Raw genomic sequence first — 15883 nt, 5'->3', positions numbered from 1 at the left:
AATAATTAACTGTTTTATTCTAATTCTTCCCCCAGGACTATACTTTTAAGTGTCATCTCATTATTGAATGAACCAAACACATTCTCACCAGCAAATGTGGATGCCTCAGTCATGTTCAGAAAATGGAGAGATAGCAAAGGGAAAGACAAAGAATATGCTGAAATCATCAGGTAAGAAATGTAAATTCTTTTTTAAAAATCATAAAGTCCTAAAGTAGACCTTCTTTCTTCTTCCCTCTCTCATTCACCTCTCCCTTGCAACATTGCCTGACAGTGAACTGGAAGTCTTCTCCAAACCACAGAAATGGCTGATAGGTGCAGAATTCTAAACTATTGAATCATGTATCATCCTTGTGACCATTTATCTTTAAAACCGGTTTTAGTAAGTTTGAATTACGATATGAATATTCTTCCTTCCTAAAACTGGGTAGAACTAGGAATCCAGATGTATGGTTATCTTGAGATTAAAAAGGAGATTCTCCATTGCTTGATCAAACTGACTTAAATGAAATACGTGTGCTGCAATATTATGTGTACACATATTACTCTATTGTACTTAAATGTAATGAAATACCCTGATCCAAAAATGCACCCTCAGTCATCCGTTATTTCTTATTTTGACCTACTTTGAAGCAGCTTGGAAACAAGAGGTTTGTTAAATATGAAAATCAGATTGCTACATTGTATTTAGAAACGTATTCAAACCCTCCCATGTCAAATGTTTTTTCTGGGAAAATTCATATTTCCTTAGAAACATAGAAAAAATAGGAGCAGGATGAGGCCATTCGTCCCTTCAAGCCCGCTCCGCCATTCATTATGATCATGGCTGATCATCCAACTCAATAGCCTAATCCCGTTTTCCCCCATATCCTATGCTCCCCTTCACTCTAAGTGCTATATCTAACTGCTTCTTGGAACCATACAATGTTTTGGACTCAACTACTTCCTGTGGTAATGAATTCCACAGGCCCACCACTCTCTGGATGAAGACATTTTTTCTCATCTCTGTCCTACAGGGTCTACCCCTTATCCTCAGACTGTGCCCCCTGGTTCTGGACACACCCACCATCGGGAACATCCTTCTTGCATCTACCCTGTCCAGTCCTGTTAGAATTTTACAGGTTTCTATGAGATCCCCCCCCCCCCCCCCCCCCTCATTCTTCTGAACTCCAGCCAATACAATCGTTCAATCTCCCCTCATACATCAGTCCTGCCATACCAGGAATCAGTCTGGTAAACGTTCGCTACACTCCTTCTATAGCTAGAACAAACTTCCTCGATAAGGAGACCAAAACTGCACACAATACTCCAGGTGTGGCCTCACCAAAGCCCTATATAGAAACATAGACAGGAAGACAACCCTGTTCCTGTAATCAAATCTTCTCACAATGAAGGCCAGCATATCATTTGCATAATTATCATCATAATGCTTTCTTGCACAAATCATTAAATATTGAAGCTTCTGGAATATGATTGTGAATAATGTTAGATAGAATTGTAAAAAATCCAAAAAGTGCTGCAGCTCGTACAAGTTTGAAAAACCAGGTCCTCTTCCCCGTCCACCTGCCCCATTTATGGACATGACTGAGGAATATTGTTTATACCACTGTTTTGATTCATGTTGTCACGTCAGGAGGAATTCTATACACAAATCTACTCCTGAGCTGACTAGCAAGTGCACTTTGTCACTTGGGTAACATCAGAAATTAACCAGGCTAGATTTCACCTTTCATAGACAACATTTTGATTTTAGGCATTGCACAAGTGATTTGCAGTTAAAGAAGATTGACTTTATGAACGTGTTGAGATATCATTTTTATTTTGGAAAGGAAGGACCTTGCATTGTAAGCTTACATAACTGTTGCATTTCATCAATTATGTTGTGTTTGTAAGCAAGAGTTCATGATTATATGGGTTGCACTTGTAAAACACCCTTTCTAATTCTGGAGAAACCATATGTTGTGATCTTTAATTCCCCTGTCCACATCCCTCTCCCCCCAACAGCAATAACAATCGTGACTTGTATTTATACAGTGCCTTTAAAGTGGGAAAGCATACCAAGGAGCTTCACAGAAGCATTATCAAATAAAATTTGGCACCATGTCATGTAAAGAGAGATTTGGGCAATTGGTTGGACAAGTAGCCTACAGAGGTCAAGAGAAGTGTTGATGGGGTGTTGTCAGTGTACATATAGAACCTTCACGTGTTTTTGGACGATGTCACTGAGGGGTAGCATGTCGATGAGGATTAGGAGGGGGCCAAGGATAAATCTTTGAGGGACATCAGAGTTAATGGTGTGGGAGTGGGAAGAGAAGCCATTGTTTCTCCCTCCCTCATAGCTCGGTGGGTGTACCTCCACCACAGGGATTGCAGCAGTTCAGCAAGGTAGCTCACCACCTCCTTCCAGGGGTCAATTAAGTATGGGCAGCTGACCTAGCCAGCGACTGCCATGTCCTGTAAAACAATTTTTTTTAAAGGGGGGATTCTGTGGCTCGGACAGCTGCTGGTCTTAACAGGTCTTCGAAGAGGCTAGTGAATTGTTTCCACGTGTGTTGGAACCCGTCCTCTGATGGCGAAGTTTAGAAACTCCGCTGGTTTGGATAACTAGTCCGATTCCGAGGGTGGTGTTGCCGACCTCCATCCAAGCGTGAGTCTCCGCTGGGTAATAAGGGAGGCGAATGCCAGGGCGTTGCCCCCCCCCCCCCCCCCCCCCCTCCTACAAAGAGCTGTGGGTGCTCTGATACCCCGAAGACTGCCACTAACCGGCATGGCTCCATCTCCACCCCAACCACTGGACATGACCTCAAGGAAGGAAGTCCAGACCCGCGAAGCTTGGGGCAGGACCAGAACATGTGGGTGTGGTTGGCCGGATCCCCTGACACCTCTCGCTTATCCTCCATCTCTGGGAAGAAACCACTCATCCATGTCCGGGTTAAGTGAGCCCTGTGCACCACCTGTAGCTGCATGAGGCTCATCCCTGCGCATGAGGTGGAGTTTACCCTGTTCCTCCCTTTCTATTACCTCTGCATTAACTGTTAATATTGGGATGGTACTCCCCCATGAAAACTGAGGCAAAATATTGATTTAGCGTCTCTGCCATTTCTATGTTCCCTACTATTACTCCCCAGTCTGATCCTCCAAAGGACCTCTTCCCTTTTATATGCTTATAGAAGCTTTTGCCATCGTTTTTTATATTTTGCGCTAGTTTTCTTTAATAACTCTCCTTTGCTCTTTGTTTTTAGTAACCTTTTGTTGATCTTTAAAAGTTTCCCAATCTGGGCGGCGTGGTGGTACAGTGGTTAGCACTGCTGCCTCAATGCGCAGAGGACCCGGGTTTGATCCCAGCCCCGGGTCACTGTCCATGTGGAGTTTGCACATTCTCCCCGTGTCTGCATGGGTCTCATCTCCACAACCCAAAGATATGCAGGATAGGTGGATTGGCCTCGCTAAATTGCCCCTTAATTGGAAAAAATGAATTGGTACTCTAAATTTATTTTCAAAAATTAAAAATCTGATACATTCAATGAACTCTCCCTCAAGGCTACCCTTGCCAGTTTGATCAACCATGATTATTGTCATACCTTTCTTACAAGCCTAGTATTTCCTGATTCACCCTGTGTCCCACTGTGGAATTACTTTTTGGGGATCTATAGATTACTCCCACCATGAACATCTTTGCTATTTCTTATTTCTACCCAGGTTGATTCCACGTCTTGTTCTCCAGTGCCTACGTCATTTCCCACTACAGCACTGATCACTTCCTTTACTACCAAAGCTTCATCACCTCCTTCTCCTTTCTGTCTATCCTTCTGAAATACTGAGTACCCTTTGATATGCAACTCCCAGACCTCGTCTCCTTGTAACCATGTCTCTAATCACCACCAAATCAAACGGCATATGCTGTTAACTCATTGATTCTATTCCGAATGCTTCATGCATTCAGATACAAAGCCTTTAAGTTTGTTCTATTATCAAATTTCCCTACTCTTGTATGATTGGTGCAGTATGACATTCATACTGGTCTGATTAGTAAGTTTGCAGACGACACAAAGGTTGGTGGAATTGCGGATAGCGATGAGGACTGTCAGAGGATACAGCAGGATTTAGATTGTTTGGAGACTTGGGCGGAGAGATGGCAGATGGAGTTTAATCAGGACAAATGTGAGGTAATGCATTTTGGAAGGTCTAATGCAGGTAGGGAATATACAGTGAATGGTAGAACCCTCAAGAGTATTGAAAGTCAAAGAGATCTAGGAGTACAGGTCCACAGGTCACTGAAAGGGGCAACACAGGTGGAGAAGGTAGTCAAGAAGGCATACGGCATGCTTGCCTTCATTGGCCGGGGCATTGAGTATAAGAATTGGCAAGTCATGTTGCAGCTGTATAGAACCTTAGTTAGGCCACACTTGGAGTATAGTGTTCAATTCTGGTCGCCACACTACCAGAAGGATGTGGAGGCTTTAGAGAGGCTGCAGAAGAGATTTACCAGAATGTTGCCTGGTATGGAGGGCATTAGCTGTGAGGAGCGGTTGAATAAACTCTGTTTGTTCTCACTGGAATGAAGGAGGTTGAGGGGCGACCTGATAGAGGTCTACAAAATTATGAGGGGCGTAGACAGAGTGGATAGTCAGAGGCTTTTCCCCGGGGTAGAGGGGTCAATTACTAGGGGGCATAGGTTTAAGGTGAGAGGGGCAAGGTTTAGAGTAGATGTACGAGGCAAGTTTTTTACGCAGAGGGTAGTGGGTGCCTGGAACTCGCTACCGGAGGAGGTGGTGGAAGCAGGGACGATAGTGACATTTAAGGGGCATCTTGACAAATACATGAATAGGATGGGAATAGAGGGATACGGACCCAGGAAGTGTAGAAGATTGTAGTTTAGTCGGGCAGCATGGTCGGCACAGGCTTGGAGGGCCGAAGGGCCTGTTCCTGTGCTGTACATTTCTTGTTCTTTGTACATTCTGTCCGTTCCTTTTATTTTCTGGTAACAATCAACCGCATCACTAACCTGCACTCCTAACTTCTCCTTCAACTTTGGTTTTCTGGGGCAGCACGGTGGCGCAGTGGGTTTGCCCTGTTGCCTCATGGCTCCGAGGTCCACCCCCCCCCCCCCCCCCCCCCCCCCCCCCAAACCACTATTTAGTTTAAAACCCTATGTACAGTCCTAGTTATATGATTCGCCAGGACTCGGGTCCCAGCTTGATTCAGGTGAAGACTGTACCATCGGAACAGCTCCCTCGCTCCCCAGTACTGGTGCCAAAGTCCCATGAATTCAAACCCATTTCTCCCACAGCAACCTTTACCTCTTTAATATTATTGACCCTGTGCCAGCTAGTTCATGGCTCAGGTAATAATCCGCAGATGATTGCCTTTTAGTTCTGCTTTTTAATTTAGCCCCTAACTGCTCATATTCCTTCAACAGAACCTCTATCCTTGTTCTACCTATGTCATTGGTACCTAGGTGTAACACGACAACTGGATCTTTATCCTCTCACTCACAAGTCCGCTGCAGCCCAAATGAGCCATCCCAAACTCTGTCACCAGGCAGGCAACACACCCTTCGGGACTCTCGATCCTGGTCACAGAGAACAGTGTCAATGCCCCTAACTATACGATCATTTTTTTTTTTCTCTTCCCCACTTGAACAGCTCCCTGTACCTCGGCGCGGTGGTCAGTTTACTCATCATCCCTACAGTCGCTGGTATTGTCAACATGGTGCAAGAATCTCAAATCTGTTGGACAAGGCAAGGACTAAGGCTCCTGCAACCCAACCCCTGGATCCCTCTACCTGCATCACTCATAGTCGCACCTTCCTGTCCCTGATCACTGGCCAAATTCAAGTTGATTATTCTAAGGGATGTGACTGCCTCCTGAAATACCGAGGCCAGGAAACTCTCACCCACCCTGATGTGTCCCAGCATCTGAAGCTCATCAGTTCTGAGCCGAAGTGCCTCGGGCATCCAACACTTACCACAAATGTGCTCACTAGGAAATACAATGGTGTCCACCAACTCCCACATTAGAACACAGCACAGTACAGGCCCTTCAGCCCACGATGTTGTGCCGAGCATTTATCCTAATCTAAGATCAACGTAACCTACACCCCTTCAATTTACTGCTGTCCAGAGGGCGGCATGTGGCGCAGTGGATAGCTCTGGGACTGCGGCGCTGAGGACCCGGTTCGAATCCCGGCCCTGGGTCACTGTCTGTGTGGAGTTTGCACATTCTCCCCATGTCTGCGTGGGTTTCACCCCCACAACCCAAAGATGTGCAGGTTAGGTGGATTGGCCATGCTAAATTGTCCCTTAATTGAAAAGATAAATAATTGGGTACTCTAAATTTCTAAAAAGAAAAAAGAATTTACTGCTGTCCATGTGCCTAAGAGTCGCTTAGATGTCCCTAATGACTCTGACTCCACCACCTCTGCTGGCAGTGCATTCCACACACCCACCATTCTCTGTGTAAAGAACCTACCTCTGACATCTCCCCTGTACCTTCCTCCAATCACCTTAAAATTATGTCCCCTCGTGACAGCCATTTCCACCCTGAGGAAAAGTCTCTGGCTATCCACTCTATCCATGCCTCTCATCACCTTGTACACCTCTATCAAGTCACCTCTCTGCCTTCTTCGCTCCAGTGAGAAAAGCCCTAGCTCCCTCAACCTTTCTTCATGAGGCATGCCCACCAATCCAGGCAGCACCCTGGTAAATCTCCTCTGTACCCTCTCCAAAGCATCCACATCCTTCCTATAATGAGGCGACCAGAACTGGACACACTATTCCAAGTGTGGTCTAACTAGTGTTTTATAAAGCTGCAGCAAAACCTCGCGGCTCTTAAACTCAATCCCCCTGTTAATGAAAGTCAACACAATACGCCTTCTAAACAACCCTATCAACCTGGGTAGCAACTTTGAGGGATCTATGTACGTGGACCCCAAGATCCCTCTGTTCCTCCACACTTCCAGGAATCCTGCCTTTAACCCTGTATTCAGCGTTCAAATTCGAACTTCCAAAATGAATCACTTCATATCTATCAAGGTTGAACTCCATCTGCCACTTCTCAGCCCAGCTCTGCATCCTGTCAATGTTCTGTTGTAACCTGCAACAACCCTCAACACTATCTACAACTCCCCCAACCTTCGTGTCATCGGCAAACGTACAAACCCACCCTTCCACTTCCTCATCCAAGTCATTTACAGAAACCACAAAGAGCAGAGGTCCCAGAACAGATCCTTGCGGGATACCACTGGTCACCGACCTGCAGGCAGAATACTTTCCATCCACTACCACTCGCTGTCTTCTTTCGGCCAGCCAATTCTGTATCCAGACAGCCACATTTCCCTGTATCCTATGCCCCCTAACTTTCTGAATGAGCCTACCATGGGGAACCTTATCAAATGCCTTACTGAAATCCATATACATCACATCCACTGCCTGATCTTCATCAATGCATCTCGTCACGTCCTCCAAGAATTCAATGAGGCTTGAAAGGCATGACCTGTCCCTCTCAAAGCCATGCTAACTATCTTTAATCAAACTATGTTTTTTTAAATAATTATAAATCCTATCTCTCAGAATCCTTTCCAATATTTTGCTCACCACAGACGTAAGACTGATGGGTCTGTAATTCCCAGGGATTTCCCTATTCCCTTTCTTGAACAGGGAAACAACATTCGCCTCCCTCCAATCATCCGGTACTACTTCAGTGGAGAGTGAGGACGCAAAGATCATCGCCAACGGCGCAGCAATCTCCTCCCTCACTTCCCGTAGTAACCTTGAGTATATCCCGTCAGGCCCAGGGGACTTATCCATCCTGATGCTTTTCAAAATTTCCAGCTCATCCTCCTCCTTAATATCAACCTGTTCTGGTCTATTAACCTGGTTCACACTGTTCTCATGAGCGACAAGGTCCCTCTCTCTAGTGAATACTGAAGCAAAATATTCATTTTGGGCCCCCCCAACTCCTCAGACTCTAGGCAAGTTCCCTCCACTATCCCTGATCGACCCTACTCACTCTGATCATCCTCTTATTTCTCACAAGTGTAGAACGCCTTCGGGTGTTCCCTAATCCTTCCCACCGGGGTTTTTCATGCCCCCTTCTAGCTCTCCTCAGTCCATTTTTGAGTTCCTTCCTGGCTGCCTTGTAACCCTCTAGAGCAGAGTCAGATCTTTGCTTCCTCAACCTTATGTAAGCTTCCTTCTTCCTCTTGACTAGAAGCTCCACTTCTCTTGTCATCCAAGGCTCCTTCACCTTACCATTCCTTCCTCGTCTCAGTGGGACAAAACAATTCAGCACTCGCAGCAAGTGTTCCTTAAACAACCCCCACATTACTGTTGTGCATTTCCCCAAGAACAATTGTTCCTGCTTTATGCTCCTCAGCTCCTGTCTAACAGCAATATAATTTCCCCTCCCCCAATTAAATACCTTCCCATACTGGCTGTTCCTATCCCTCTCCATGACTATGGTAAAGGTTAAGGAGTTGTGGTCACTGTCACCAAAATGCTCTCCCACCGAGACATCTGACACCTGGCCTGGTTCGTTGCCGAGCACCAAGTCCGATATGGCCTCCCCTCTAGTTGGCCTATCAGCATATTGAGTCAGGAATCCTTCCTGTACACACCTGACAAAATCTGCTCCATCCAAACCATTTGCACTAAGGAGGTTCCAGTCAATATTAGGGAAGTTGAAGTCACCCATGACAACAACTCTGTTACTTCTGCACTTTTCCAAGATCTGCCGCCCAATCTGTTCCTCTATCTCTCTGCTGCTATTTGGAGGTCTATAGAAAACTCCCAAGAAAGTGACTGCTCCTTTCTTGTTTCTGATTTCCACCCATACTGACTCAGTAGACAAACCCTCCTCAACTACCTCCATCTCTGTAGCTGTGGTGCACTCCCTAATTAACAGTGCCACTCCCCCTCCTCTCTTATCTCCCTCCCTATTCTTCTGAAAACATCTAAACCCCGGAACATCTAACAACCATTCCTGGTCCTGTGAGATCCATGTCTCCGTGATGGCCACAACATCACACTTCCAAGCACTAATCCATGCTCCAAGTTCATCTCCCTTATTCCTGACACTCCTTGCATTGAAACAGACACATTTTAACCCATTCCACAGAGTGCAATTTTGCCCTATCAACTGTCTATCCTTCCTCACAGACTTGCTGCATATTATTTCTGCCTGTTCAACAGCTACCCTATCCTCTCATCCATAGCTCTGGTTCCACTTGCTCGTGGCACCAGTAGCAATCCTGAGATCACTACTCTGCTTGTCCTGCTCTTTAGCTTCCAACCTAACTCCCTAAAATCATTTTTTAGATCCTCATCCCTTTTCTTAGCTATGTTGTTGGTGCCTGTGTGCACCATGACTTCTGGTTGCTCCCCCTTAAGAATCCTATAGACTCGATCCGAGACATTCCTGGCACCCGGGAGGCAGCATACCTGCCGGGAGTCTCATTCGCGACCATAGAATCCCCTATCCATTCCCCTAACCATTAAGTCTCCTATCACTATTGCTTTTCTATGCTTCCGCTTCCCTTCTGAGCCACAGAGCCAGGCTCAATGCCAGAGACCTGGCTGCTAGGGCCTTCCCCCGGTAGGTCCATATTTCCCCCGCCCCTTCTCCCAGCAGCATCCAAAACGGTATACTTTTTTGAAGGGGAACGGCAACGAGGGATCCCTGCACTGTCTGCCCGTTTGTTTTCCTTCCCCTTACTGTAACCCAGCTACTCTTGTCCTGTACCTTGGGTGTGGCTATCTCCCTGTAACTCCTCTCTATCACCCCCTCTGCCTCCCGGATGATCCGAAGTTCATCCAGCTCCAGTTCCCTAACTCTCTGAGGAGCTGGTGTTGGGTGCACTTCCTGCAGGTGTAGTCACATTATGCAGGAACAACACATCACCTGGCCCTGCATCCCTATTTTGTTTAATTAGCTTTTAATTTGGGTTTATAACATTCCCAACTTTTTTTTTTTTAGTTTATTTAATCTGTAAAATATTTTTCCTTTTTACCTTTAATCTAAAAGTAATTCAGAATAGGTAAGGCAAATGAGCAGTTATTACCCCAATCAATGAATTTACCATTTTCCTGTTACGTCACCCCTGGATTGTTTTTCACACTCAGCCCTCTGCCCGAGTAGGGTGTCTCTCACAGGTCTAGCTGTCTCCAGTCCCAAAAGTTTGATTCAGTGCGCTAGGGTGGGAAGCAGCAGAGGCAGATAATTGGATGGCCCCAATCTTAGTGGCAATAAAGTCTGTGAACTCCTTGCACTCGTTGGAGAGTACAAGGGAGAGGAGTGTTTTTTTTTTTAAAGCCAGGTTACTTTTGAGAAACAAAGGTCCTCCTAAAATTGCTGTAAAGGTATCTTAAGTTATTGTGCTGCCTGCTTTAATCAACCTTGTCACAATAGCTTTTAGTCTGTTGGATCTTAGATTGGAATTTTATCGATCCGATTTGTATGGCTGTTTGAATACAAGTATTACTTCAATAATAAAGAAGTTCTTGTGAAACCATGCAAGTTATTTTAACTAATGGGTTCATTTTTAAAGATCTCTATTAAAAGATAGGTTGCAGGATTACAATTTAAAAAGCATCAAACAACATTACCACGGATGGGATAGGACTTGGTCTTTACGTTTTGTACATCGACCTGGTTCTATTGAAGCTCTAGTTTAAGGATGTAATTTCTAGCGTAGGTTTTGGTTCTCCGCCAAGCTCAGTTTCGTGACTGCAATAAAATTAATAGCAGACACAAAAAGCTTTAGTATATGAACAGGCTGAAGCTGCAAAACAGATGTCATAAGCCATAATTGTGGAATGTCCCAGTGTGCAAATGCAATTAATTGCCACTGTTTTGCAATTCCAGTTTGAAGCTTTTCTCTCCTAGGTCTGATATCCTTCCTAAAGTGTTGTGCCCAGAATTGGACATGGTACTACTTCACCTGAGGCCGAACCAGTGATTTATACAAGTGTAGCTTAACACTCGTGTGCTCTGCCTCAATTTATGAAGCCCCAGATCCTCCTTGTTTTAACAACTTTTTCAACGTGTTCTACCACCTTCAAAGGTTTGTCTGTGAACTCCCATGTGTCTCTTTTCCTGCACTCCCTTTAAAATTGCTTCATTAAGTTTGTTAGCATAGTTCCACAACATATTTGACGTGCAATTAGTATCTTTATTGCAACAAAACTTCTTTAAACCCCCATCCCATACCATGCATGCATTCTCCCATCCCCCTACTCTCCCCTCTTGTCGAAAGTCTTGCATTTGTTGAGGATGTTCCGCAAACTCTGTTCTACACCTGACAGTTGGTTAGTTAGATATTTTAAAACTTTGTTCTAACATTCAGGTACTTGGTGTACTTGGGTACCACCCACCATGTACTCGGGTACCACCCACCATGTACTCGGGTACCACCCACCATGTACTCGGGTACCACCCACCATGTACTCGGGTACCACCCACCATGTACTCGGGTACCACCCACCATGTACTCGGGTACCACCCACCATGTACTCGGGTACCACCCACCATGTACTCGGGTACCACCCACCATGTACTCGGGTACCACCCACCATGTACTCGGGTACCACCCACCATGTACTCGGGTACCACCCACCATGTACTCGGGTACCACCCACCATGTACTCGGGTACCACCCACCATGTACTCGGGTACCACCCACCATGTACTCGGGTACCATCCACCATGTACTCGGGTACCATCCACCATGTACTCGGGTACCATCCACCATGTACTCGGGTACCACCCACCATGTACTCGGGTACCACCCACCATGTACTCGGGTACCACCCACCATGTACTCGGGTACCACCCACCATGTACTCGGGTACCACCCACCAAAGAAAACTGCCAACAGATGCACCCCGAAGCTGATCAATCAAAACAGACCACTTGGACAAAAAACTGTGTAAAATTTATATAAAGCCTCATTTTTTTCTGTCCAATAATCTTTATTAGTGTCACAAGTAGGCTTATATTAACACTGCAATGACATTACTGTGAAAATCCCCTAGTCGCCACATTCCAGGTACACTGAGGGAGAATTCAGAATGTCCAATTCACCTAATATATATAATTTCATTCTTTTCTGCACATCTGCCAAGTAATAACCAATTTCATGAATGTGTGCCCTTCCATTTCCTTTCCCATAGTTTCAACCCCATATAATTTGTCTTGTAAACTACGAGCTTCCAGATTTTCAGTTTTTATACTGGAGTAATTTGCAGTATTTTTGGTGAAATTTTGACACAGGGCTGTTCATATTGGAGAATAGATATTTTTTTCACCTGGTGTCAGTATGGGCAGGTACAGTGCAGCCCATTCCCTCCTGTAGTATGTTAACTTTCCCACTCCTCAAGTGGTCATTGTTTTCTGGCGAGACTGTCAATTTCATCGTAATTTGAGAGGAGCTTCATGCGCCACCTGGTTGCACTCAGAACTGGGCTGAGACAGCCCTAACCTATTCTGGGGTCACAGTGTACCCAATCTTTGTTCAGCTGCTCTGGTTCAGTTTGATCCCAAGTCATAGCTCTACACTTGTTAATGGGAAGGTGCTGTTTGCTATAAGAGTAACCAAAGGTTCCCACAGGTAAGAAAATATATTGATTTTTAATCAAATCCTCTTTAATACATTTTTTATTTTCTTCCAACATCTTGTACTGGAATATTTTGAATAATATGTATTTCCTCTAGTCCTAAACCACCACCTTTACAAAAAAGTTAAGTGCTGAGATGACTATGAAATTTTATTTGCCTCATATAATATCTAGTTCGGGATTATTATAATTCTTATAAAAGTTATCAAAAAGGCTAATGGAATATTAACATTTAACTAATGCAAGATGGAATATAGAAGTGAGAAGTTGTTGCTTTGGTTGCACAGAATCTTGATCAAGCCTGTCTGAACGAAGTACTACATTCAGTTTTGGGCAGTACAGTTCTGGAAAAATGCATCAGCCTTGGATGAATAGCAGTACAAATTTTTCAGAAACTGTTAAATAATGTATTTAGTACAATTTCTGAAGTTTTTAAAAAAACTTTGAGTACCCAATTCATTTTTTCCAATTAAGGGGCAATTTTGCGTGGCCAATCCACCTAACCTGCACATCTTTGGGTTGTGGGGGTGAAACCCACGCAAACACTGGGAGAATGTGCAAACTCCACACGGACAGTGACCCAGAGCCGGGATCGAACCTGGGACCTCAATGCCGTGAGGCAATAGGGCTAACCCACTGCACCACCGTGCTGCCCCCAATTTATGAAGTTGAGTAGTTGTCTGGTTGAGGTATGCAAAATGGTGAAAGGATTCAATAGGTTAGGTACAGATAAACTACTTCCATTGGTGAGGGAGATCCTGAACAAGAGGGCACAATCTTAAAATTAGAGCCAGACTATTTAGGAGTGAAATCAGGAAGTGGTTCTTCATATTGTTTGAACACAGAGTGTTGGTGCGCTATCAGGTAAATAAGGAGCTTAAAGCACCATCAAGGAATGAATTGGACATAAGAGCTATAATGAATTTTGATTTCCACACACTGAGGTCCTTTCTGTTGTACAGATCAAAATGAAAATTGTGCGCACAGATCAGTTGTGTAAGTCAATTATTTATTGTTACCACCTTACTGTTTTTCTTATCAGGAAACAAGTGCTTTCAACCAAGGCTGAAGCTGAAAAAGATGGTGTGAAGGTTCCAACCACACTGGCTGAATATTGCATCAAGACCAAAGTGCCTTCCAGTGACAACAGTTCAGACTTGCTTTATGATGATTTATATGATGATGATATAGACGAAGAGGAGGAGGAAGAAGAAGATGCTGACTGCTATGATGACGAGGACTCTGGAAATGAGGAGTCGTGACGTACACAGGCCAGAAAAGGAGCAGCACTAACCTAGCAACAGCCCAGCCCAGAACTTGCCACCTGCTGCATCCTGTTGTGTGGGTCTTGAAATGCTCCTTTTTAATGGACCTCTTAACTCCGCAGACTGTCTATGAAACCTCCATACTAGACTATAATCCCACTATATAATGTAACTGGATCTGCTAATTTTCTTCAAAAAAACAATTGTTCACACCCGATTCTTACTCTCTTCCTGCCATGGAAGGCTTATGTAAGCCCAGTAATTTGATTTTGTTTGGGGGGGGGGGGTTCAAGTGGGGATATATGGAGACTTGTAGCACTCAATAGTAAAATGGACTGCCAAGGTTAAGCTGCTCCTGTCACATAGTGTGCACCTCTTGATATTTTTTCTTAACTATGTGGTGAAATATTCTTTTTGGGGGAGGGAACATTGGGGCGTGTGTAGCCTACTGCTTTTTGATTCTTAAGTATGTTAGCATCTAGATTTTTCTTTGGCAGTTTTTACAATCTTTGAGTACACCGCATTCTCCAGCAATTTGCATTTTGAGTTTTTTTTTAATTGTAGTTGTAGAAGTTCCATCAATAGCTGAGTTTGATCAAGTTTTCCCATTTCTTTTCTTTTTCTTTTATAAATTGTGGTCAAAAAGTTCCTGAATTTGGTTTAAAACTGGTCACATCTAATATTAATGCTGATGTTTGCTGGATCCTAGCTTATTTATTTTTTTGCAGTCGCTGGATTTTTCACTTAACAAACACGTTTACATGATGTAAAGCAATGGTAATAGATCAGAAAATTATATTAAATAGAAAATTGGAAACCAATACAGTGCACTAAATAACATATAGCTCTATTTCCAGCTGCGATTCCTTGAATTTTTCTTTTGTTCTCTTCTGCATTTTTTTCTTTCTTGTAGGAATCAAAAATATTTTGTGTTGTCTCCTGCGCTATAAATTACTTTGTCTTTGCATCTACTAATAAAATGTGAATAAAAATGTTGGTTTTGTTATGAAATACACAGGGTTTTCATTACTTTTCAATGTACCTTCAGTTAGCCATTTAATAATAGTGCAGCTTCTCATTCAGGAATTGGGTTGCGACATTAATAAGCAGCTGCAAAGACCTAGCAAACTAAGAGTAATATAAGGGTTAAGAGCTATAAAACGAAGGTGGAGTTAAATTATAGATCCGGCATTAACTAAGTGAATAGTGGAACAGACTCCGAGGTGTGGGGATGGAAGCTGAATGACATTTGCAAACATAGGAACAGGTATTAATAAATGTGCTCAATGAACAAATGGTTGGCAAATGAAGTTCAACACATAATATAAGGTAGGACAAATAGGGAGATCACTCATTACTTGGAAGGTGCAAGTCCAGGAGGGGTAGGGAGTAATGGGACCTCTGAGTACAAATACACCAATTGCTTAAAGTTGCATCACCGGTTAGTAAGATGATTTGTTAAAAATCACAAACCAAGACCTCAGCTTTATTTCTAAAGGCATAGAACTAAAAAGTAGACAAATTATACTAAACTTTTATTGAACCATGGCTAATGGTTAGGTCATCCTTGGAGTACTACATGCAGTACTCGTCATCAGACTATCAAAAGATGGAGAGGCACTGGAGAAGATACAGAAAAGATTTACAAGGATGATACATACATATCAGGAAAGGTTTGACAGGCTGAGTCTCTTTTCCCGGGAAAAAATTGGCTGTGGAGTGACTTGTCATGTGAGAGTACCTTTAAGAAATGGGTGTTTATAAATGGGTGTGTATATAAATATCTGTAGTGAGAGTACCTTTAAGAAATGGGTGTTTACTACTGCAGTGATGTCAGAGTGGGTGGAGCTGGGCTGTCTGTCAGCTTTTTACTTTCGTTTTTGAGCAGGCTGCAGGGTGTGTTTTAGTTTTGTTTTCAGTGTGGGAGCTGAAGCCAGACAGAGCAGGTGTACTGCTGTTCTCTCTGCCATCAAAAGACGATCTCTTGATCATTTGGTGAATTCAG

The 15883-nt window shown here is 43.8% G+C and overlaps 1 protein-coding gene across 2 annotated transcripts in view; it reads left to right on the top strand.

The window, feature by feature from the left end:
- ube2r2 (ubiquitin-conjugating enzyme E2R 2) overlaps positions 1-14889 on the top strand; it is a 217291-nt gene extending 202402 nt beyond the window's left edge. For both annotated transcript variants that reach the window (XM_072497228.1, XM_072497227.1), the window contains 2 exons: positions 36-170; positions 13656-14889. In XM_072497228.1, coding sequence (XP_072353329.1) covers positions 36-170; positions 13656-13875 — 355 coding nt within the window. In that variant the 3' untranslated portion in view covers positions 13876-14889. The remainder of the gene's footprint in view (positions 1-35; positions 171-13655) is intronic.
- Positions 14890-15883: the final 994 nt, after the last annotated feature.

This window comes from Scyliorhinus torazame, chromosome 3, assembly GCF_047496885.1.
Source record: "Scyliorhinus torazame isolate Kashiwa2021f chromosome 3, sScyTor2.1, whole genome shotgun sequence".
Taxonomy (NCBI): Eukaryota; Metazoa; Chordata; class Chondrichthyes; order Carcharhiniformes; family Scyliorhinidae; genus Scyliorhinus; species Scyliorhinus torazame.
This window is presented reverse-complemented; position numbering and strand designations above follow the sequence as displayed.